This window comes from Oxyura jamaicensis, chromosome 24, assembly GCF_011077185.1.
Source record: "Oxyura jamaicensis isolate SHBP4307 breed ruddy duck chromosome 24, BPBGC_Ojam_1.0, whole genome shotgun sequence".
Lineage (NCBI taxonomy): Eukaryota > Metazoa > Chordata > Aves > Anseriformes > Anatidae > Oxyura > Oxyura jamaicensis.
The window spans coordinates 4381285-4404063 of record NC_048916.1 but is presented as its reverse complement, the minus strand read 5'-3'; the positions used below and the strand labels follow the sequence as shown (position 1 = coordinate 4404063).

The 22779-nt window shown below is 52.3% G+C and overlaps 1 protein-coding gene across 4 annotated transcripts in view; it reads left to right on the top strand.

Moving 5' to 3' along the window:
- GRIK4 (glutamate ionotropic receptor kainate type subunit 4) overlaps positions 1–16366 on the top strand; it is a 167896-nt gene extending 151530 nt beyond the window's left edge. For all 4 annotated transcript variants that reach the window (XM_035346077.1, XM_035346078.1, XM_035346079.1 and 1 more), the window contains 8 exons: positions 509–622; positions 5382–5491; positions 7503–7676; positions 8033–8198; positions 9979–10204; positions 11502–11630; positions 14131–14249; positions 14712–16366. In XM_035346077.1, coding sequence (XP_035201968.1) covers positions 509–622; positions 5382–5491; positions 7503–7676; positions 8033–8198; positions 9979–10204; positions 11502–11630; positions 14131–14249; positions 14712–15077 — 1404 coding nt within the window. In that variant the 3' untranslated portion in view covers positions 15078–16366. The remainder of the gene's footprint in view (positions 1–508; positions 623–5381; positions 5492–7502; positions 7677–8032; positions 8199–9978; positions 10205–11501; positions 11631–14130; positions 14250–14711) is intronic.
- The last annotated feature ends 6413 nt before the right edge of the window (positions 16367–22779 follow it).

The following is a 22779-nucleotide window of genomic DNA, read 5'->3' as shown; positions in this document are numbered from 1 at the left end:
CATTTGGTTTGCAAGGCAATCTGGAAATTTTTACGCTAGTCCCCCGAATTTTTTGGAGTCTGAGCTGCAGTTTTGGGAGTCTGGGTTCGGCAGGCTTGTAAACTTCACGATTTGGGGTTTGTGAGCAATACCGGTGCTTTGCTGTGATTTCCTACCTGTGGTGCTTGCAAGCAACAACCCTGTCTGGAAGGGGGCAGCTGTGTTAAATGGGGGCTTTGGAAGAGGGAGGCTGCAACCTTACAGCTACAGAGGTGCAAAGAGTGGTCCGGAGCACGAGGTGGGTGACACTTTGGGGTGTCTGTGTGAAACACACAGAGCATGGGCATCACCAGGGAAACTCCTGCTGCTTTCCTCAGAGCCACGTCTTGCCCTGCGGCAACGCACCCTGTCCCATCAGGATGGGACACCCACCTTCCAGGAGCGGGTGCGTGGCCCTGGGTGTGCTGTGCCTCCTGCCCTGCCTTTTCCCAGGCTCGGGGTCCTCATCTCTGCTCTCCTCTCTCTCCAGAAAGCCGATTTGGCAGTGGCGGGGCTGACGATTACCGCGGAGCGGGAGAAGGTGATTGATTTCTCTAAGCCATTCATGACTTTGGGAATTAGCATTCTCTACCGAGTTCATATGGTAAGCGACTTACTTTATAGCCATTTACGTCCTTCATTATTTGCATGCAAACGCGCCTGGTTACAGAAGAACAGTGAATGACTCATAAAAATACTTTCTTTTCCTATTTAAACACAAATGTGCCGGACATTTATTTTCTTTTTTACCCCGTGTCAGCTCGGTGCCTTCGGTTCCCATTGCTGATCCCCCAGCCCTGCTGGCTGCCTCCTGGGGCACAGCTCGGTGCTCCCCAGGGAGCCAGGAGGTCCTCAGGGTGCTGCTGCCTTGCGGGGGGGGGGCTCTCAGACACCCTTGGTCCTGCATCAGCTTGGGGGGGAGCCCCCAGGAGGAGCTTTGCAGCTCCAAGCCCCCATTTCCCAGCTGCTGCAGAAGGCAAGCGCAACGCGACATCCCTCTATTCCCAGCCCGGGGCTTTGCAATGTGCTCTGCACGATGCCGAATGGGATGAGAATTTCAGTCCTGGTCTCCTGTCAGCTGGACAATAGCAGCCGAAAGGATAAAACAATTAGAGCTGCCCCTCCCTGCCCCCTCTCTCCCTTCGCAAGGCTGCTGGAGATGCAGTGTTCTGCACGAACATAAACAAACTTGCGCATGCATCGCTCCGCGCTGAGTTGCTCCTGCCAAGAACAAACAAGTAATTAAAATCTAGTTAAAATTCCATTTCTTCTGGTACGTGCAGAATTTAGGATCAGTAGTTAACCGATCAGAAGGAGCCAGACCCTTTAAGCTTCGGCAGCTCAGCTGTGAGCAACTGTCCCTGCCCCGCTACCTTTCCCTTCCCTCCGCCAGCTGCCCCGTGCATCCGGGGGTGTTTCTGCCAGCATCACTTGGCTGGGATTATAATCGAGCTCCTGACTTCCTCATGTGGGTTTAAAGTTTGGGGATTGAGTCCCTTGTGTGTTCTGCCTCCGATCAACCCCACAACCTCGAGCGAGGTCCTGCTCCTCGAACGGCGTGAGGCTGACGGGGACCCCCCATGGCAGGGAGCTCCCCAGCTTCTCCTGCTGCGCTGAGGATGCTGGCTGAGAGCTGGGCAGAATTAGCTCATTAACCTGGTAAATACGTAATGAACTCGGAAAGGCTCCTTGCTCCGCTTTACCTGGAAGGATGGGGTTTGCAGAGCAGCTGTGGGCGGCCGCCCTGCCCCTCCCTCCCCTTGCCCACCCCGCAATGTCAGAAATTGCAGCTGACGTATGTTCATCGCGGCGCGGCTCCGACGTAGGCTAATAAATTACCACAAATGCATCTCTTGCTGAGGAGTAGCCTCTGTGCCCTAGTCTCCTCCCAGCGTGATGACATTTTATTTTAATTTCCATGTAACTCCGCTTGCAAATGCTTTCCCCCCCCTTTTCTCCTCCCCACCCACCCGGCCCAGCCACCACGCTGCGTCTCTTATCACACATAACCGAAGATGGCAGCTTTAAATGGGGCTGTCGTTTTTCTCAATTCCACTCGTTGTGATATAATCAAGTATGGATTTCTGACGTGGGGGGCTCTAATAGGCTTTCTGCGAGGAGAAAAGGCTCCTTTTGTTTATTGCCTTCCCGTCCCGTCCCGCTGGTGGGCCCAGCGGAGGGCAGGAGGTAACGACCGGTCCTCCTTGGCAGGTGCCTGCTGCTTTTTTTTCTGCACGGAGGAATGTTGGGAGCCTGCTTTGTTGGTAGCATACGCTTGGGTTTGCTCACACCTGCCTCTGTGGAAGGGATTGAGGGACCAGCCTGCGCGTGATCCTCGGTCATCAGCCCTGAACGCCTTTGCTGTGCTCTCCCTTGAGATGGGAAAGCATTGGTTTAGTGAGCACGCTGGAAGGGCTGAGCTCAGGACAGGTGAACTGAGGCTCAAAGGGGTTCTCTGACTGCTGCAGGAGATGCAAGAACTGGGGGGACCGATGCCACGGCTCCTTCTCCCCAGCCAGTCCCTCCAGGCTGTCCTGGTGGTGCTGGGGGGCAAACAAGGAGCTCAAGGTGTCTGCCATGAGCCTGCACATGGGGGCTCTGCCCCCAGTATCTGCCCCCTCCAGAAACCCACCTCCTGCCTGGCCGAGCACGAGGACTTCCAGGAACCCCCAAAGAGGGTGACCGAATCCCTCTTGTCTCCATCTGAGGATCTGCAGGAGGCCTTCATCAATTATTGGGCACTTTGAACATTTCTATTCCAGGAAAAATAGCTCCTCCAATTAACAGCGCTGTGCTGGGACCTGCTAAAAATATCTGACAGACACCAGATATTGTCAGTCCCATCTTCAAAACAGACAGATAAGAGAGAATTTGTGCCCTCCGTGGGAACAGAATATCTTTATTCTTATCCACGACTGTGAATGAAAAGAATATGTAGCAGCAGCCTGGAAATGACTGCAGCTGAAGAGAACCAGAGCTACTACTGCTGCAAGTCACAGGAGAGACTCGCTGCCAAGCCTGCAACTTCAAGCTTCCAACGCAATTTCCCTAATGAGCATAATTTATTGACAAACTGCCCCGGAAACATGGAGGAGACGTTGAGGCCCTAATTACAGAAAGGGACTTTGCTACAGGAGCATCTCACGAGGGAGCCTCGGCTGAGACGCCGACGATGCCTGGGAATTCCCTGCTGGCTCTGGGATGCTGGGCAAGGATGAGCTGCTCAGAGATGATTTCTTGTTTTGGTTTGGTTTGGTTTTTTTTTGAGAAGCTCCCATTTGCTCGGCTGAGGGCAGGAGCTGCCTTCCCACCTTGTAATTCCCCTTTCCCGAGCTTGTTCCTGAGCATCCTGTGGAAGGAGAGGCAGCGGAACGAGCCTTGCTCTAGGTGATGAAGGGAATTAGGGGTGCATGGGGCACTCAGGAGAGCCGTGTGGTTGCTGAAAAAGCTCTGGTAACACCTACCCTTGGCTCCCAGTTGGCATCACGAGTCAAAAATGGACACGGGAGGGTGTGAACCACCAGTTCCTAACGCATCGATTTGTTACAAAGCTCAACAAGCCAGAACCACTGAAAATACTAGTGTAGATCCCAGGCTCCAGCTCCTCTCGTCCTTAAGGATGCAGGGACGAGATGTTACGGTGTAATTTGTAGGGCAGAGTTTGCTGTAGAAGGTTTCGGAGATACTACGGTCCCAGCTGGTGACTGGAGCTGAGAATATCACAGTATCCTAGATATTTTTGTCAGAGGAAGGTCTCTGTGCAACAACTATTGCCTTTTCTAGCAACATCTCAGTCTTCAGAAGAATTTCAAGACCTCGTGAAATTCAGTTTTTGCGTAAGTGTAGGAATATTTCAGTAGTAAAACAGTCTTTTTATAGAAAAGAAGGAATTTAAAATGCCCCTCTTGTCTCTGTGTAAGGAAACAAAACTCATCTATGCTTCTTGGGGACTTCTGTGAAAACGGAAAATCGTTCGCTGCCTTGGGATTAAGTGCACTTCTAAAATACTTTGGTCTATCCACGGCACCGGGCTTGCTGCAGCAATTGGGGTGAGCTGGTTTTTGTTACCAGCTGCTATGTATTAGTTCACGTGTGCCATGAGCAGAGGGAGGCAGTGGATCACAGAAAAATGAAGGCTCCAGACCCTAAAGCCTGAGGTTTTGTGGTGCAAGGACTGACTCTGCTCACCTCCGCACAGCCTTAATGAATGCTTTTAGCCCCACATTAGCAGCTGTGAGTTTGTGCTGGGAGCCTTTTGGAGGAGACCGTAAGCGAAGAAGAGAGCTGAGCCCGATGAATGGTGCCCGGACACAGTGGGAGAGGAGCATCAGATGTGCACGGTGCCTAAACAAAGCGCGTTCTGCTCCACGGAGGTACTGCAGACTACGCAGAGAGCTTTTTGGGGGGGGTTGTTTTCCTCACTCTTGTGGCTTTTGCTCTCTTTTTGCCTCTCCCCCGAGCAGCACTGGGTTTGCTCAGAGATAAACCAGCGCCTGCTTCCCCCCAAAGGAGGCTGTGCTGCAGAGGAGCCGCGTGGACGGAGCGGGAGAAATGCTCCCAGCAGAACGGGAGGTGTTCAGCCTGCGGGAAACTTCCAGAAATCGATCCTCCCTTTGTTCCGACGTCGCTAAACTCGACGAGATTTCGGTGGTGGCAGTGTCCTTGTGAAACTTGGACGGTACTCGGGGAGAAGGAAGGTGTTCCTTTCCAAGGTGGTGTTGCTGAGGTAGAAGCAGGAAATTCTGACGCATCCTGAAGATAAAAATACCGTGTTCTCGGAGATAAAAGTAATAATTTTACTGAGTTTTGTACAGCAGGAACATTTCAAGGCTGAGGAAAGCAAGCCAGAAATATTGCAAAAGGGTGTGTTTTTTTTTCTTTTTTTATGCATTAAAATGTTTTCTCCCCACTCTGTCACTCCCACCCACCCACTGCTGGCACCCAGGGGTGCCCCTTCACAGCCACCACGTGCGGTGTGAAGCCTGGTGGGTGACACGGGGCTCCAGACCCGGGGTCTGACAGCCAGGAGAGGGCTGCGGTTTTCATGTTTTTCCATCAATTCACCTATTTGTTTGCCTGGAGGAACAAAACCCCTTGTTTTTGTAGGGGGGGAGTGGACTTAGGAGAGGGATCCCAGCGGGGAGCTGCTGCAGGGCGTGCTCACGCGTGGCCGTGTCTCACCCCTGCGAGACTTTTGCAAATCTCCATTTTCTTTCTTTTATTTCCCTTCTGTCGCTCCCAGCCACTGTCACCATCAGGCCAGGTGTGTCTCATTGTCTCCTTTTTAGAACAAATTGCTCGATTTATAGGAAAAAAAAAAAAAAAAAAAGAAGACCTCAAACTCGGTTTTGCTTCCCTTCCAGGGCCGCAAGCCTGGCTACTTCTCCTTCCTGGACCCCTTTTCCCCCGGCGTCTGGCTCTTCATGCTGCTCGCCTACCTGGCCGTCAGCTGCGTCCTCTTCTTGGTTGCTCGGTAATGTGGCCGCCGCCGCCTTTCCCTTCCTCGCGGTGCCATCTAGCGTCACGCTCCCAGCCCCGTGGCGAGGGGCTGCGCGTGGGCACGTCCCCAAGGCCACCAGCTCAGGGGACACGGCAATAGGGGCAGGGTGGTCCCAGCCCCCAGCTGGGGACGGGGACTTTGCTGGGAGAGCATCACCAGGTGGCAGCGCTGGGTGGCCACGGGCATGGCTGGGTTGGGGGGGGGACGGGAGCGTGCGTGGCCCCCGTGGTGCCAAAAGCTGCCTGGGGAGAGTGGGAAGGGGACTGGGATGAGGGCAGGGGCTGTGCAAATGGTGCTGCTGGCTGTGGGTTCTCAGGTGGCAAGAGAGAAACCCAATGGCGTGTCTCGACCGCGACGGGCAGATGCCAGCGAATGCGTTGAGAGATTGTAATGCGGACTGCAGGACGTGTGTCAGTCCTTCAAAACGCAGTGTGTACAGAACGGGGAAGTTCATTAATATCCCTCCAGAGCCTCCCAGCTGACGTGCAGAGCCTCGCCTGACAGCTCTCAGTTCACTTTCCCTATGACTAATTTAAATCAGCCTTAAAAAATGTCACCGAGCGCTTTGCGCTTCTCTGCGGCCCGTCTCCCACCCAGGCCCGGGGTCAGCGCTGCAGGGGCCGTGCTGTGGGCTGCCTGCCCTCACCTCATGGCACACTGCACTCAGGTAGGCTCTGAGCTGGAGATGCACACCGAGGTGGAGATGCACTGCGTCGGGACGTGGTTAGTGCCCAGTCCTCGCTACGAAAATGGAGCTGTGCTGTCACTCGGTCCCTTAGCGTGGCCGAAGTCCTCATGCTGGCAGGGCTTTAAGGCTTCCTTTGAATCCCATTACAGCCTCAGCAGCCGGGCACTCTGCAGAATGAGATGTGGTGCCCTTGCAACCCCTCTCCACATCTTAAAAATCGTCCTCTAGCAGAGTGCCTGGCTTGCTCTGGAGGCAGAGGTTTGGATGCTGAGCTCGGCCGTGGGGAGCTCCCGACCCTGCAAACTGCAGAGCGCTGTCCCAGCTCAGTGCTTGTCTTACTGCCAGTCCTGGGCCCCAGCACCGAGTCTTCAGGAAATAACCTCCATAACCAGCACTGCAGCGAGGCGGGAGAGGCAGGGCTGAAAGCTGACAGCTATTTGGGTGAAATGCTGCACAATCTGGCACAGCCCTGCAGCTGTACTGCAGTATCCCCAAAATAAGCCGCCCAGGAACCAGCTCTGTTAACCATTAGCAATACAATGAACCGCAGCGTAGGATTTAGACGACTTTCTTAGCAACCAGGGAACCGAGGATTGAAAACAGCCCAAAAAGAGAGCCGGGCTGCCATCACTTCAGTGACGTTCTGTCATTTGTTTCAGATTCCCACCCTTGTCCCATCCTTGTGAGTGCTGAAAGCTTGTGGTGCTTTGAAACACCAGCACCTGGCTTCAAACCAGACCTGGGACCTAGACCTAGACCTCGCTGGGGCAACCAGACCTTCTTGGAGCAACCATTTCCAACCATTTCTTTTTATGATGATGTTCGGCCAGGGCTCACGTGTTTTGCTTTGGAACTTCCCATGGATGCTCCTTCCCTGGCAGGGAATGCAGCAGGAGATGCCTGATTTCCATTCTGCATCGAGACCATGCGCTTCTGGAATTATTATTGCCGCTCTTGTCTGCGTTACAGATTCACACGTAGGCTTTCAGCCTCCCCACAGCCCCTGGCCACGTTTTAGTAGAGCCTCTCAAAACTTTTGCAAATCTGACAACAAAACCTCTGGCTCCTGAACCTCAGAGCAAGCATTTCACACAGCTCTGAGCCCTGGGCATCGACCGACAGCAAAGAGTTTCCTCCTCGGAAAAATCTGCTTCCAGGAGAGTTAGGGCTTTTCAGCTTTCCTTTTTTTTTTTTTTCCTTTTTTTTTCTTCTTCTTTTTTTTTTTTTTTCTGTTTTTCACCCAAGTGCCCCATTTCCTAGCAAGTTACCTGAGCTACCTGTTTCTTCTCGTTTCAGGCTAACGCCGTATGAGTGGTACAGCCCCCACCCCTGCTCGCAAGGCAGATGCAACCTCCTCATCAACCAGTACTCACTCGGCAACAGCCTGTGGTTTCCCGTTGGGGGCTTCATGCAGCAAGGCTCCACCATCGCCCCCCAGGCATTGTCCACGCGCTGCGTCAGTGGAGTCTGGTAAGAAGGTCTCCTCGAAAGGAAGGCAGCCCTCGGGGTCAGATGGAGAGGCAGGGGATGGGGATGGAGGTTGGACCCGGTCCTTGGGGAAGTTTAGGTTGGAAACTGGGAGAAATTTCTTCTCAGAACGAGCAGTCAGGCATTGGGACGGGTTGCCGGGGGAGGTGGTGGAGTCACCGTCGCTGGGGTGTTCGAGGAAAGGTTGGACGTGGTGCTTAGGGACATGGTTTAGTGAGTGACATTGGTGGTAGGGGATGGTTGGACCAGATCATCTTGGAGGGCTTCTCCAACCCTAATGATTCTATGAAGTCTCAGCTCACCATCTCTCTCATCATCCTTGCTCCCTCTCTCCCTAGGTGGGCCTTCACCTTGATCATCATCTCCTCCTACACGGCCAACCTGGCAGCCTTCCTCACCGTGCAGCGGATGGATGTCCCCATCGAATCCGTGGATGACCTGGCTGACCAGACAGCCATCGAGTACGGCACCATTCACGGCGGCTCCAGCATGACCTTCTTCCAAGTAAACCCCATTCTTCTGCTAAGCGGGGCAGGGGGTGCAGAGGGCACCCTTCGGTCAGCTTTGGATGCTGCCCCAGCCTGCCAGGCCTCTTTCTGGTGTGTCACAGCCTGGTTTCTGGCATTGAGGAGACATTTGGAGAGCCTCCTGGCTGCTTGGTTGCACAGGACTAGTTCTACCATGGGTGGCAATGGGGTAAATGGTGAAGGTGGCACAGCAGAGGCCAGGGAAGGCAGGGATGTATAAGGCAGAAGCCAGCATACTTTTGGGATGCTGGAGGACTAGGCTCAGGGCATGTGCTCATCCCAGAGGAGCAGACCTTCCTGCTCAGACTCAGAAAGTGGCTTAACGTTTGGAGTTCCCCACCACGTAGGTAAGAAGTGGTGCACATCCACGTGTCAGCGATGGCACAACGTGGTCCTCAGCAGCCGAGCGTTTGCAGTCAGATTTCCACATCCCTGTGCGTGTCTGATGTGATCTTAGCTTCTCTGTGAGAGTCCCTCAGGTTGGGTAAGCGAAGAAATGTTTGCAGTCCCCTGGTAGGCCAGCTTATGGAAATGTGCTGGTGTAAAGCAGGGTTTGCATGGGGTCAGGGGCACAGAAAACACACAAGTCAGGCAATATGCAAACTTGATACGTGCTGTTTAGCCCAGTTTCATTTATGGCTTCCCTCCTGGATTCAGAAGGGAAACAAATGAGTGAATCTTTTCTGCAGTGCTCTGATGGTACACAAAACTGCTCGAGGATTATTTGTTTATTACATGTGGAAATACCAAGAGGAGAGAAAGAGAGAAAGCTTTTCTCACTTTTCCACTGAGCCTGAGCTGAACTGGGAAGAAGTCTGAGAAACATCTCAAGTGAGCCTGAGCTTTTCAGCTTAACTTTCTGCCCTTCAGGGGTTTGGCAAAAAGCTACTTTTAAGCAGAACGTCACATCTGAAGTGAGCCGAAGAGCCCAAGTGAATAAAGTGTCTGTGTACGAGGCACTCGGTTCTTCCCAGGTAGACTTTGAAGGCTAAAACCCTGTCTGTGGCTCTGCGCTGCCTGGCGCGTGCTGGAGGAGCTGGTGGCGGAAAAGAAACGAGCGCAAGGTGCTCTCGGACCTTTTTGCAGCCCCGTTGGCAGGGATCCATTTGCCTTGGGTGTAAGGATGGTGAGTCAAGTGCAGCAGTGGGCTGAGCAGGCATGGCCGAGGCTGTCCTTGCCCCACAGCACCCATTGCTGGAGCACCTTGCTTTGCATCTGATCTGCGGTCAGCCAAAAGGCTCCATTTCTCACGAACAGGCACTTTGGTTCCCTTCTGCAGCAAAATCCAGATTTAGGGAGCAACAAACCCCAGAGAGCTTTGACTCTGTGCCCAGGCCTTCTCGGTGCCTGGCTCTGGTGGCCTGCTGAGCACAAGGGCATGGGAAGCGTTCGGTGGCTTGAAGAAGCCATCCGTGAGCTATTTCTTCTGGCTTTTTTTGTTTGCGATACAGTTAAGGAAACTGTATTTTTTGCAAACTGAATTTATGCAAAGAGATGTGATGGAACTAATTGGGATTAGGTATGCATTTCATGCCCAGCCTTGCCAACAAAGTCTCAAATCCACCAAGACATTTGGGCCTCTAAGCCTCGTTGGAATAACCGGAGGTTAGGCAGCCGTGTGCGATCAGGCACCAGATCTGTTTCGACTCGTTTTCCCATCATGAAAGGGGACCCTCACCTTACAGCAGGGTCTAATTCGGGGTGTCCATCACCACAAGGTGCTCCCACTTATCTGTGCTGCCTTCTCTCTCCGGCAGAACTCCCGCTACCAGACGTACCAGCGGATGTGGAACTACATGTACTCCAAGCAGCCCAGCGTCTTCGTGAAGAGCACGGAGGAAGGGATCGCGCGCGTGCTGAACTCCAATTACGCCTTCCTGCTGGAGTCCACCATGAACGAGTATTATCGTCAGCGCAATTGCAACCTCACGCAGGTCGGGGGCCTTCTGGACACCAAGGGCTACGGGATTGGCATGCCCGTCGGTAGGCAGTGAAGACAAATTCTAGTCCTTCTCAGCTGTCAGCAGAGGACCGGAGCGTTTGAAAAGGCTGAACCGGCTCTAAGGCCGAGGTCACGTTTCACGGCTCTGCCCAGGGTCACTTTTTTTTAAAACTCAGGAGGAAAATCAAATGCCCAAGGTGCACGCTCAGGGCCAGATGTGCCAGACCCTGCTCTGGTCCGGAGCCAGGTGACACGTGACTGCGGCTCTTTAAATGATTCGTGTGAAAGATGTTTCAAAATTGCTGCTTATTTTCTGCATATATGCTCTTTGCTGACTGTTTCCCTTTTGAACCAGTGGGTTTTGAATAGTTTTGTGCTTCTCGTTTCACCTCAGAAGTGCTGTAAACATAATCTTTGTGCAACTCCTGTAGTGTCTTAACAGCTGGTGGTTCTTAAAACACCCGGACAGTGAGGACAGTGAATCAGAGATTCCGTCCTGTCTCACCTACCGATCAGGTCTCACCAAATGCAGGGCTTTTGTCTTTCCAATAGGAGAGCTAACAAGAGAAGCCCATCTCCCAGGGCAGCAAAGAAAAGGATGTCGCGGTTGTTATCCAAAGCGATCGCTGATCTTTGGGCCAGTCTCTCAGGCTCGACGCCTGGTCTCTGACCTCTGAGCACCCCAGGTAGCCATACAAAGTTGAGCTGAGTGACGCAAGAGCCCTCGCACAGGCAGCCACCATAGCTTAGCTGACACGAGTAAGCTTGTAGAGTCACGGTAACCCGATCGTGAGTACAAATCCGTACTTTCATGACTAAATTTGTTCTGACATTGTCTTGTTAAGCAGTGAAATCGTAGCAGATAAGAGGAGCAGAAAGCTGCTCGCCGGGACAATAGTGCAGAGTTACCGGGAGAGCTGCTGCCGTTCCCACGGCCCTTCTGCAGCTCTGGCCCCAGGAATAACAGGGCCTGCAGTAGGGCTGGGTGCTGAGCATCCTGTCCCATGAACCTAGGTTGGATCCAGCGCCGTTGCAGTGCACCAGTTTGAAACAGGAGCCTTGGAGCAAGGCTAGCAAAGCTCTCCCTGGCTACAGACTCCTTTAAGTGCTGTATGTGGGTCTTGGGGTGCAGGCAGAACTGCTGTCTGCAAATGAGGTGAATTTATGGACAGCCCCAGCAGGGGAACAGTGGGTTTTGAGGGCTGGCACGGAGCAAGCGAGCTCCCAAGCTGCTGGGATGAGCGTTCGGGGCAGGCTGGCGGCAGGGCAGCGCGCGGGGCCGAGCGGGAGGCAGGCGGGCCGGAGCGGTGCCTTAGCGCCTGCCTCTTGCTCTTGCAGGCTCCGTGTTCCGCGACGAGTTCGACCTGGCCATTCTCCAGCTGCAGGAGAACAACCGCCTGGAAATCCTGAAGCGCAAGTGGTGGGAAGGAGGCAAATGTCCCAAGGAGGAGGACCACAGGGCCAAAGGTACGCTGCGACCCCCGTCCGCGGCTCACCGTAGGGACCAGGAGGTAGGAGCATCCCCGGCAGTGGTGCAAGGATGAAGGTCCATCCGCACGTGTGCACTTCTGGGTTTTCCGCCAGAGAATCGCTTTTTCCCCTTCTCCTGACCCGAGGTTCCTTCCTTCACAATTCAAGGAGAAAGCCAAACAGCTCTGCGGTGCCTCATGCTGTGTGTTTTTGCCTGGGGCAAAGATAGCGGAACAACCAAATGACAAATATTGGAGGCATATGGAGGGGAAATTAGCTTCTAATGAATGTCTGCAGCATTACATGGGAAAATGGATGGCTGAAGGGATCAGACCAAAATCCTGGGTTCCTGCAAGGGAGATGGATCTCCACCGCAGGCCCGCTGCTTAATGGCTCCGAGTGAAAGCGCCTTTCAGACAGCTGAGGGAAGGGACACAAGGACTTTATTACTACATCTGTAAACTGAGGAGCAAATTCTTTTGGGTAATGCTATGCAAATTGCCATAAAAGCTACCACATTAGGCTGATGTCCCAGCGTGACAGCCGTTGCCAGCTTCCCGCAGTTGCTGCATTTTTTCGTTTTGGCAGTCGCCCTTTCCTCGGCGAGCATTTTCTGGGAGGCCAGCAGTGCCCAGTCGCAAGGCGAGTCCTCTGACCTCTCTGGCTGCAGAGACAGAGCCGAGCCAGCTGCACGACTGTGCTCGTGTTTTCCTGACGTCGCAGCAGACGTTGGGGTGTACGTGCAGCTTGAGAGCTGGCTGGATGAGGCCCCGGAGGGATGGGGTGCTGGTTATCCCTCCTGCTGCCCCGTATGTAGCTCTGGCTGGTGGTTTGGAGGCAGGAGGTGCTGTGCCAAAGCAACAAACTAATAAAATTGTTGGTTTGAAGGCAAGCGGGAAGGACGGAGGCTCTTATTCCGTGGTGAACGGTGGAACGGGGATTGGAGAAGGTTCTGGTGGTTGGTTTGCCTTGTTAATAAATCCCCAGCTGTATCCTATCAGAGAGAAAGCGAAGGTGTTTTTAAGGATTTGGGTAAGGAGGTGATGGAGGGGATAAAAACTGCCCACAAAGAAAATAAATCCCTCTCCGGTGAGCCTGGAAATGGGTATCTGAGGTGGCACCCAGGTGGAACCATGGAAGGATGAAGAGAGACTGATCCTGGCCTTAAATTCAGATTTGAGAGATGCTGGGAGGAGAGGACGGCCTTTATCTTGGGTCTAAACTGTGATTATGGGATATGTTTTCTGCCCTGTGATTGCTGTCTTAGTGGAAACGTCTCTGTGATGTGCTGATTTACAGAGTCACTGCATTGCTCTGGAGGCAATGCCAAAAGAATGATGGAGAAGGAGGGAGAATTGTGACCTCTTAAGTTTTAGAACAAAACAGGTCAGCGATTTACAAGGATTTTGGTGAGATTTAATGTCTAAAAGCCATGCGGAGATTAAGTCAATAAATCATTGATTCTTGCACTTTGATTTAATGTTACAGAGGGGAGAGGAAGGTTTTTATAGATGCTCTGGTTGAGTAATGGCCCCAAACCGTCACCTCGGTGCAAAACACCGCATGCTTTTTAGTAATCAGCCCAATCAGGAGCCCTGGCCACTTGAGATCCAAACCCAAGAAGCTGAGGAGAGCAGAGCCGTTTTTTGGGCAGCGTGTGCTGAGAGGCAGGCACTGCTCCCTGCATCTGCTCCTGCTCCAGCACCCTTTCGGTCCCATTCTGCAGGGCTCAGGCAGTTTTGGGGGGTCAGGAGTCGTGGTGGGAAGCAAGGGGACATCCCTGGCACACAGAAAGCTCAGGGTGGGTTCTTGAGAGCTGGGTTTTCCCTCCAGCAGTGAGGTTTCTGGAGCACAAGCTGTGTAGGGCAGGGCTGGCAGCCCCTCACCAGGCACCCCTGTGCACCGTCCCCACTTGGCCACCAAGTCATGGCAAAACAGCTCTGGGTGGTGGTCTTGTCTGGAACCTCTCCCCGCGACTGCAACACAAGCAGCTGTAATCATTTTTCACCAGCACTTTGTAACGCGATCAAAGGAGGTTTTCCTAGTGCCAGCCTCCTTTAAAGCCCTTTCTTGTCTTCCTCATCTCTGCCTCCTTAACAGCATTGCTCATCTGCTGTCGCAAAGTTCAAAGCAACTAGAGCTGGGTGAATAATTTGCAGGGATTAATGTACCCGATTGATCTCCTGTTCCCCCTGCCCCGTTTTTGGTTTGTCCACAAATTGCTTTGTACTTCCCTCCAATGTATTTGCTGTTTATCTGCAAAATCATCATTTCTGAGAATGCGTCTTCGATCGTGCAGTTATTGCAAGTCATTCGGTTTGCCATCTGAGTCATGCAGCCAGCTATTAATAGGACAGTGCTGGCTCCGTGGTTTTGGTCTCTGGCTGGGTGTGCGTAGAGCTAACAGCGAAGGGTTGGGATTTGTGCACAGTGATGCCTGCAATTTACGTCGTGCCTGCCTCCCCACAGCGCTCTCTCTTCTTCTGCTTTGTTTTAGGCCTGGGGATGGAGAACATTGGTGGAATCTTCGTGGTTCTCATCTGTGGCTTAATCGTAGCGATTTTTATGGCAATGCTGGAATTTCTGTGGAGCCTTCGGCACTCTGAGCAGTCAGAGGTAGGACCTGAAAGTGTCCCAGGGGAGTAGAAGCGCTTATGGCATTCCTAGTGCTGAGACCTCAAACACAGGAGAGCTCTGGGTAGGGGTCTGAAGTTCAGGGACATCTCACATACACCTGCATCCTAAGATCGAGGCCGTAGGGGTGTTCCAAGGGCTGTTGAAGGGATCAGAAGTGCACAAGGTCCAGGTACTTCCCCTGGAGGCTGGAACATCTGAGAATTTCTGCTTCCAACAGATTTGGGTCCCAAGCTGATTTGGAGATCCAGAAGGGTCCCCAGCAAGAGGTGGAATCTCTTGGGCTAAAACAATACGTGAGGGTCCAAGTGCTGGTATCAGAATCCAGTGGCCAAACTAAAACCTGAGCCTGTAGCATTTTGGCATTGGGATCCAGAGCAGAAGCAGGTTGGCTGGGCTTGCAGCACGGGTAGGTGAGCAGCGTGTCCCGGCTCTGCCTTCCAGGTGTCGGTGTGCCAAGAAATGGTGACGGAGCTGCGCAACATCATCCTCTGCAAGGACAGTTTCCACCCCCGTCGGAGGCGAGGGGGGATGGCACGGACTCGCCCCGTTATCCCCGAGGAGCGCCGAGCCCGCAGCACGACCACGCTCAGCAACGGGAAGCTGTGCAGCGGGGGAGAGCCAGACCCCCTGGCACAAAGACTGGCACAAGAAGCTGCCCTGGTCGCCCGGGGCTGCACGCACATCCGCGTCTGCCCCGAGTGCCGCAGGTTTCAGGGGCTCCGGGCACGGCCACCTCCGGGCTCGCCCGCGCAGAGCGAGGAGAGCTTGGAGTGGGAGAAGACCACCAACAGCAGCGAGCCCGAGTAAAGCCGGGGGGGGCTGCTGGGGGGAGCCGGGGTGGGCCGAGAGGGTCCTGTTCCATTTTACAGAACACGGACTTGTACAATGTCAAACTCGTTTTTAAATTAAAAGCAGTTACCCAGCTTCTCCAGAGCACGGCAGACCGCCTTGGGGCTGACGCACGAGCCCGGCCGGAGGGTGGGCTTTGGAGAGGACGCGCGGCTCGCCGGACCCTGAGGCACCAGGAGCGAGCTCCTCCGGCTGGGCTGCCTCCAGCAGCCATCCCCACGCAGCTCCCAGGTGGGAAGGAGGGGACGCGGCGGGTAATTCGTGTAGCAGACATCGCCCACCCGGGGGGCGAGAGTTCTTCTTGGAGCTTCTCCATCCCAGGCCAGCAGGAAGGCCGCTGTCTCCCCATCACACAGACTCACAGGGGGGTGTTCGCATCGGGCAGGGGGGGAGGGACTTTTTATTTGACGTGGACGAGGGACGGGAAGGGAGGAGTTGTTATTTCGTTTCGTTTCGTTTGGGGTACTCCAGGACCTAGTCTCCAAGGCACCGGGTTCCAGGTGCTAAACTTCTTCCTTTCTAGAGTGGGGCAGGCGGCCTGAGAGAGGCAGGAAGGGATGGGACGTGCTCCCTGCGAGGAACAGCACGTGCTGAAAGTCCATCCGAGGAGTTGTTAACGTACATATATATATACAAATATATATATATACACAGATATATATATATTAAAATGCCAAAAACCAACCAACCAACACAGTGAACTCAAAGAGGCCTTGAAACGCCTGGAATTTCAGGGGTTCTGTGTCTTTCGTTTAGTTCTGGGGTTATCTTCAGCTTTTCATTTTTAATTCCCCTTTCTGTTTTTTGGGGTGCGGGTCGGGGAGCCCTTTGAGGAGGGGGAAAAGAGAGAGGGGAACAGGGGAGGAGCACCCTTCCCACCAGCTCCCCTTGCCCGTGCCCCACGCAGCGCCCGGGGCGGCTCGCTGCCCACGTCCAGCAGTGACGGTGCCGCGCGCGGCGTTGGAGAAAAACCATCGGGGTGGGATCTCGTGCGAGGACAATATTCACCTCCCTAGCAACAGCAGCAGCTCGCCCTCCGCTCAGTGCAGACGTGGGTTTCACGGCGACGAGTTGAATTTTCTGATTGAAAAAACAAATTCTATGCAATTTCTGATTGTACAAGGGAAGAGAGGAAAATGGAGAGGGGCAGGGGAGATAAAGCCTTGAGTGAAGGTACATCCTGTTCTCGAATTGTTTTCTTTTCTTTTTGTCTTGAATGTACTGAAATAAAAGATGTCCTTGTATAATTATGCTTATTTTCCTCTTTTCCTCCCCGTCCGCACTCAACAAATGTCACGAGATGGCTCGCTTGGGGAGAGACCCAGCTGGGAGGGAGGAGGTGCTGTGGCTGTCCCAGGTCTCTGCTGCCTGACTGCATCCGCACCCAGGGTGCTGCCGTTATCTGTAGCTGAGTGGGAACAGGAGAAAGCAGAAAAAATGCAGCTACAGCCTTCCTAAACCAGTTAACCAGGTGCTGGGGTTTAGGTGCAGCAGGTCAAACCCGTGGTGGTAGCGCCTGCAGGGGCTGGTGCTTCTGAGGACGGGCAGGGAGCGATGCCCCGGTGGTGGGCACGTTGGGGCTGTTGGTGGTTTCCAGCTCTGCATGAAATAAGCATCTACTACATAACAGCAGCAAAACGTGCACAGCAGGAAGGAGAGGATTTAGAGCTTGTTACGCAGGACGTCATGTGTGATGTCCACAAAGGTCCCTTCACGCCTCCACGTCCATAAATCCACGGGATATCAGAGGATGTTTCCCTCTCTCTCCCTGGCCAAGCGGAGAGGTGACGGTGTCAGCGTGAGGCTGGAGATGAGGCCAGGCTCCACCAGAGCCCGGGGGGGCACAGGGACAGGTCCCCAGCTGGGGCCAGGCAGCAAAGCCACCACCTGGAGCTCAGCGAGGAGCTGGCTTTGGGCTTCCCAAGTACCGAGAGCAGCACCAGAGACGTCTGAGAGCACCCATGTTGCTGCTAAAGGCCGACGTGTTCGTACGAGCAGCGGAATATATTCATCAAAAAGAAGCTGCTTTTTAAAATTTATTTACAGATTAGCAGAAGAAAAGGCTCCATGAATCATTTATCAGACCTGATGTTTTTTTCACCCCGTCACCGCAGTGAATAAAGACGGAGCTTGACAGAGCCAGGCATTATTCCTCTGCTTCTCCAAAGATCTTGCAGTCGTCTCCTCAGACAGGGGGTGTCAGGAAAAAATGATGAGAAACCACCTGGTTTCTCTCCATCTTTACTTTTTATCTCTCCTGTTAGCTTGTTCCACCTATATGGTATTTTATATCTAGGTCTGGATTTTAAGGAGATATTTTTCATGTCCCTCGCACAATCTTCTCTCTTTTTTTTTCTTTTTTTTTTTCATTTTTCCCCTATGTTCAGAGTGTTTGCATTCAGAGCAGAAATGCGGCTCAGAATATTGGTGGACGGATAAAAGCTGCTGTCATTTTGGATACCTCTTCTAGTGTCTGTGGAGGGTCCTGGATTTTCTGCTCACTGGTAAAAACCTACAGCTCTTACACTCTGGAGGGACCCCTGGCAGAGATGGTGTTCTGCACATCACCTGGGGATTGTGTTCGTGTGCATTTGCATGTCCGGGATGGGTTTACATCTCTCATGGTCTCTCTCTCCCACTTTCTGCCCTCATCTTTGGAACTATTGTGGGGGCCTCTTTTGCTCGATGCTAATGCTGTTCAAGATCTGGAGCGCTTTGCTGTCCAAAAGGCACTTTCCCAGAATGGCTGTCTCCTGATAAAACTTGAGTAATTCTAGTAAGATATCTCTGCAAATTCCACCGGGAGCCAAAGATTAGATCAATTAACATGTAATACCTTGCTTTCTCCTTTCTTACCATTCTGCTTGATCTTCCTGCTGCCCCCCTGGCTGTTTTCCAGCCCCCGCTCCCGGCCGGCCCTGCTGCACTCAGGCAGGTTCCTGACCAAAAGGATCTCTCCTCCGGCGCTAAAACCCCACGTTTGTGTTGTTTGTCCAGGCAGGGTCATTTTCACCTAATGACAAAAAGCTGCTTTATCCCCTGAGGTTGCATGGGCAAGGGTATTAGCAAGGCTGGGGGGCACTTAGTGAACCAAATAGCGTAGGCAAATAGAAAAAGGGGTTTTCTGTGTCCTGGGAGAGATGAAAGACAGGAATATTTTTAGTTATTTCAGATCCATTGAAAGCTTCGCTGCTTCTGCCATGCCAAGTCTGTTTCTCTCCTTGAGCCTGAAGTGTTTCACTGGGTAAATGATCCAAAGGGCAAAGAAAGAGGCAAAGAGAAGAGCTGCTGGTGGGGTTTGCTTTTATTTTTGCTGAGCTCCTGAGTTGCAGAAAAGGTCTGGAAGACCCAGCATCGTATGTAAGCGGGTGGAGATACCTGCAGTGCTGGGAAGTGCAGCTGCGGGCACAGGGTAATCAGTTTTTGGTGGTCCTGGGGTGATTGTCTGAATGGCAAAGACACCCCTTGGGAAAAGGAGGAGACCTGTGGGCAAGGTCTCCTTGGTGGAGGCCAGCTGCTGAGCTGGTTTCTAGGCTTAGGAAAGAGCAAAGAAGCAAAGATGGGCTGCTGCGGTGTTAGGGTGATGGTGTCATGAACCAGCTGACAGGAGTGAAGAGAGTCCCCTCCATCAGCTCCTGTTTAGCTCTGAGATTAATTACCTGCATTGTGTTTGTTTCTCCCCTGTCCTCCACCTGTGTACACACCGAAAGTGATGAAATTTCTCCTGGTGCATAAAATATGGCTTCGACTTGAGGGAAAAGGCAGCCCTGCCCATCAGATGGAGAGCCAGCCTTGGGAGGCCAGATTGTAAACCTCGTTGGCCCGGCACGGCTCCAAAGCAAAGGAGATGTCCTGCTGCCCCACGGGCATAGCTGGAGGCAGAATCGGGCCACGATGTGCGAAAGGAGTTGGAAGCAACCATGGGGAAGGAACCGAGGAGCTGCAACGTGAAGGGAGGCAGCGGAGCAGCGGGGCAGCGTGCTGAAACGCCGGCTGGGCAGAGCACAAAGCACCCAGGGTTCCAGCAAGCCCATTAGAGTCTGATGGCCGCTAACTGATTGAAAATACGGAGCTGGGCTCTCCTGGGTACAAAGTAGCCCTGATGAATTCGGTATAAATAGGCTCCTCGGGAACTTGACGCCACACTTGGAAAATCAGCCCTGTCCCTGACGGATCAGACAATGGGCAGGTTTATTCAGCTTCCAGGGAGGTTGTTTTTTTTTCCTGCAAAGGGGAATCTGCTGTGCTCCAGTGGAGTTAATGGTCTGGTTTGTGGCAGGACTGCCACAGCTCCTCTGGGTAAGCAGCCCAGGAGGATCCCCTGCCCTGCCACGATCCGCAGCTGCTTCGGGGCTGGTGGCACAAAAGGACGTGCAGCAGAGCAGCAGCTTTCCAAAAGCCCTGCAAAGGCCAGATCAGAACAAAATGAAGGAGGCCAGCTTAATTAACAAAGGCTTTCTCCTCTGCTACGTTTAGGTCTGCAGTTATCAATGTAGCTGGCAGTTCCCAAAGACTGAAATGACAGGAGCTGGCTGTAAAAGAGATAACTGTCAGATTAGCCAGGACATATTTCCTGCCTAGGTTTTCTATATCATGCCTATCTTGAAATATCTCCATGTATTAAAGGCGCTGCGTGGCCATTTGTGTTTAAAAAAGTACCCTTTGCAACGTGATAAACAATGTTTTATTGCAACTGAAAGACCGAACATTTCTTGTTTCTTGACTTAGGCTGCTTTGAAGTATTACATTTTTCCTGCTCCAGTCACTTTGTGTGGACCAAGGCTCTTTGTTGTTCTTATTGTGGCGGCTGGATTTTCACTTTCTCAGGTATTGAGCTTAGGGTACTGGGGAGAAAAAATGTCTGGGCATTGGCGAGGACAAGGCAATTTAGACACACCATGGGCAAGAGCCATGCTCTTTCAAACCTCTTATCTACCTTCTTTTCTCTTCTGCTATCTCTGCCTTCCAAGCACCTTTCTCTTTCCTATTCATCCCCCAAATGCTCCTCCTCATGTTGCTCAGCCTCAGAAAGAAATGTCTCCGGTCGGCTTTTGCCTGAACTCCCAGGAAATGTTCATGAATGGAGTCCTCTGGCTTTTCAGGCTTAGCTCTTGCTGAGCCGAGATTTAAAGCAATTTCTTTCTAAGCCAAAAGTGAATGCAAATGAGGGGAAAGAACTGGGGGAGGAAAAGAAAAAAGACCTTTTATTCCCAGGTGAGCACTAAGATGACTGATCTGTCTGCCTAAAACCGATTGTTCTTCCAGAGTCTACAGCAAATACCCCTGCGCGTTACTGAGAGCAGCCGTAGAGGATGCTCTGATTGTTGCTTGCTGAACTAAACTGGGACAAGTAGACAAGCACACAGCCTCTGGTTTTATTCCCTGGCCATGGATCAGCCACGATGTCTTCAGCCCTCGGGCAGCCGAAATTGAGGTCACGGCGTGGTAGGGAGCCAGGCATAGGAGGAGGCCACCAAATGTCTATGCTGCGAGGTCCTGCAAATCAAATCACTCTCTTTTGGGAAAAAAAAAAAAAAAAGTTTGCTTTCTGCCCATTTCAAACAGCCCTGGCACGCTGCTGGCTGTGTGACCGGGCCAGGTGGCTGGCTATTTCTTTTTGAAGTTAAACTTTAAGCATAAAAGGCTTGTATGGAGTGCCTTTGTGGGGGAAGTTGCTGGTTTAGCAGATGCAGTAGTTGCTCTGATCAAGCTATTCCATTGTAATTCCCTCAAGTGGACACTGTATTTCAAGGGAGAATCATTATTCTGGAATGAACCCCCCTTTTTTGGGGGGGGTTTCTTTTTGGAAAAAAAACAGCATTGTCCCCTGTTAAAAAGCAGCAGCAGGATGGCAAACCAGATGGCCGAAGTGCCACCAACCCCAGCAGGTGTGACGGGTGATGCTGTCACAGCAGACAGCTCTGGAAATGGCCCTGTGCTGCCTTGGGTCTCAGCTCTGCCGCACGAAACGGGGCTGATCCGAGTCCTCCTGAGCCTCACGGTGGTTACTAAGTACCCTGTCGGAGAATAGAAGTGGAAGAAATGCTTTGGATTAATGCGTAGGACTGGAGGGGGTCTGGCAAGGTTTAATCTGTTCATGTTTGCAAAGGACTCCGAGAGCTTGGGATGAAAGCTGGTGGAGATTTGCCAAGTGTTTGCTTACATTAATGGTTAATTATTATGAATGCTGGCAGCCTACATGCTCAGCCAGCATCGTTCTCCAAGCAAGATCCAGACCTGTTATGGAGCTGTTATGCACACAAGACAGGAAGAGACAGCTCGCTCTTTCTGCTCCCAGCCAAAGTCCCATTCCAAAATCAGAGAGCAGCAGCACTTCTAGGTCTCATCGTAACAACTACTTACAAACCCAGAGCATTTGGCAGGAGAAGACCAAGCCGTCTCCATGTCTGCACTCATTTCTGTCTGCTGGTTCCCTTTTTGCCTGATTTATCAGAGTGGAAATAGTGATCCACGTGGAGATACATCCCAAACGGGGCAGCACACGGGTGCCACACACTGCTGCACTGCACGGGCAGATCCGAGCCATCTGGAGAAAGGTGCTGGGCATGACCCATGCCCAAATTTCCCCTTCTTGGGGCTCAGGCCGGGTCAGCAGGAGCCTCCTGGGCACTGCAGGTGAAAAAGAGGCTGCCTGGCTGCCCACAGCACGGTGACAGAAGCTGTGCTGCGGTGGAGAGGGTGAGGCAGCAGCCAGCCAGCGAGTCCAGCCCCGAGCGCGTGAGATTTGATTTGCCAGATATAATTTGATGGCCGGTAGCATTGCAGAGGCACCTGAGAACCTGCCTTTATCTAATAGTAGTCATCCAGAAAATGAAATCGGATGAATAAAAGGCTCGAGGTCCATTTGGTCCTGTGAACACGGCTAGCAATTCCCAAACTATGAAAATCCAATTGATCTTCAGTCTGCACCAGCATTGATTTATTTTTTATTTCTCCATTTGAATTTGCAGCCTGGGTTTCTGGAGCTGAAAGCAGCATCCTTCCTATCTTTTGGCTACTGATACTATTTTAGAATTATGACAGCAGAGTAATGTTTGCTCTAAAAGGTAACTTCAAGCTGCATTAGTCTCAGATAACTGACAGAGACCAAAGAAGTGATTTGGGGAAGCACTTGTGCGGAACCAAAGATCTTAGTGAATTGTTACCTTAAATTAATGGTGTAGCGAGGAGCTGCTTGGAGTTGATCAGCTGGCGGTAGGACTAAATGAAGCCGGGCTTTAAAGTTATTAGCCAGGCATCCGCGAGACAGTGCTGCTGTGGATTTATGTGCTCACTTTGTGTCTTACGGAGCCCAAATCCTCACTGAGCTCCGAGTCCATGGGGCTTCCCCGACATCAGTGGGAGCAGCGAGAGCTCAGCATCTCTCAGGATCGGGCTCTCGCATGCTGGAGCTCGGCTAGGCCAGCGTGGCTAACAGGATTCACACCTTTAGCGCCCTCCTTAATCCCCAGATGAAATGAAAAGTTCTTCTCTCAACACTTATTAAAGCTCCAATTTTATTTCTCATTATTAAATCATTAAATTGGCCCAAAATGTTTAAGTTAAGTGAAAGGAAGAGAGATTTGTGAGAAAACTGAAGGCTCTGAGGAACTGTCGAATAATCTCCGAGGATGAAGAAAGCTGCGGTTGCCAAACCCAT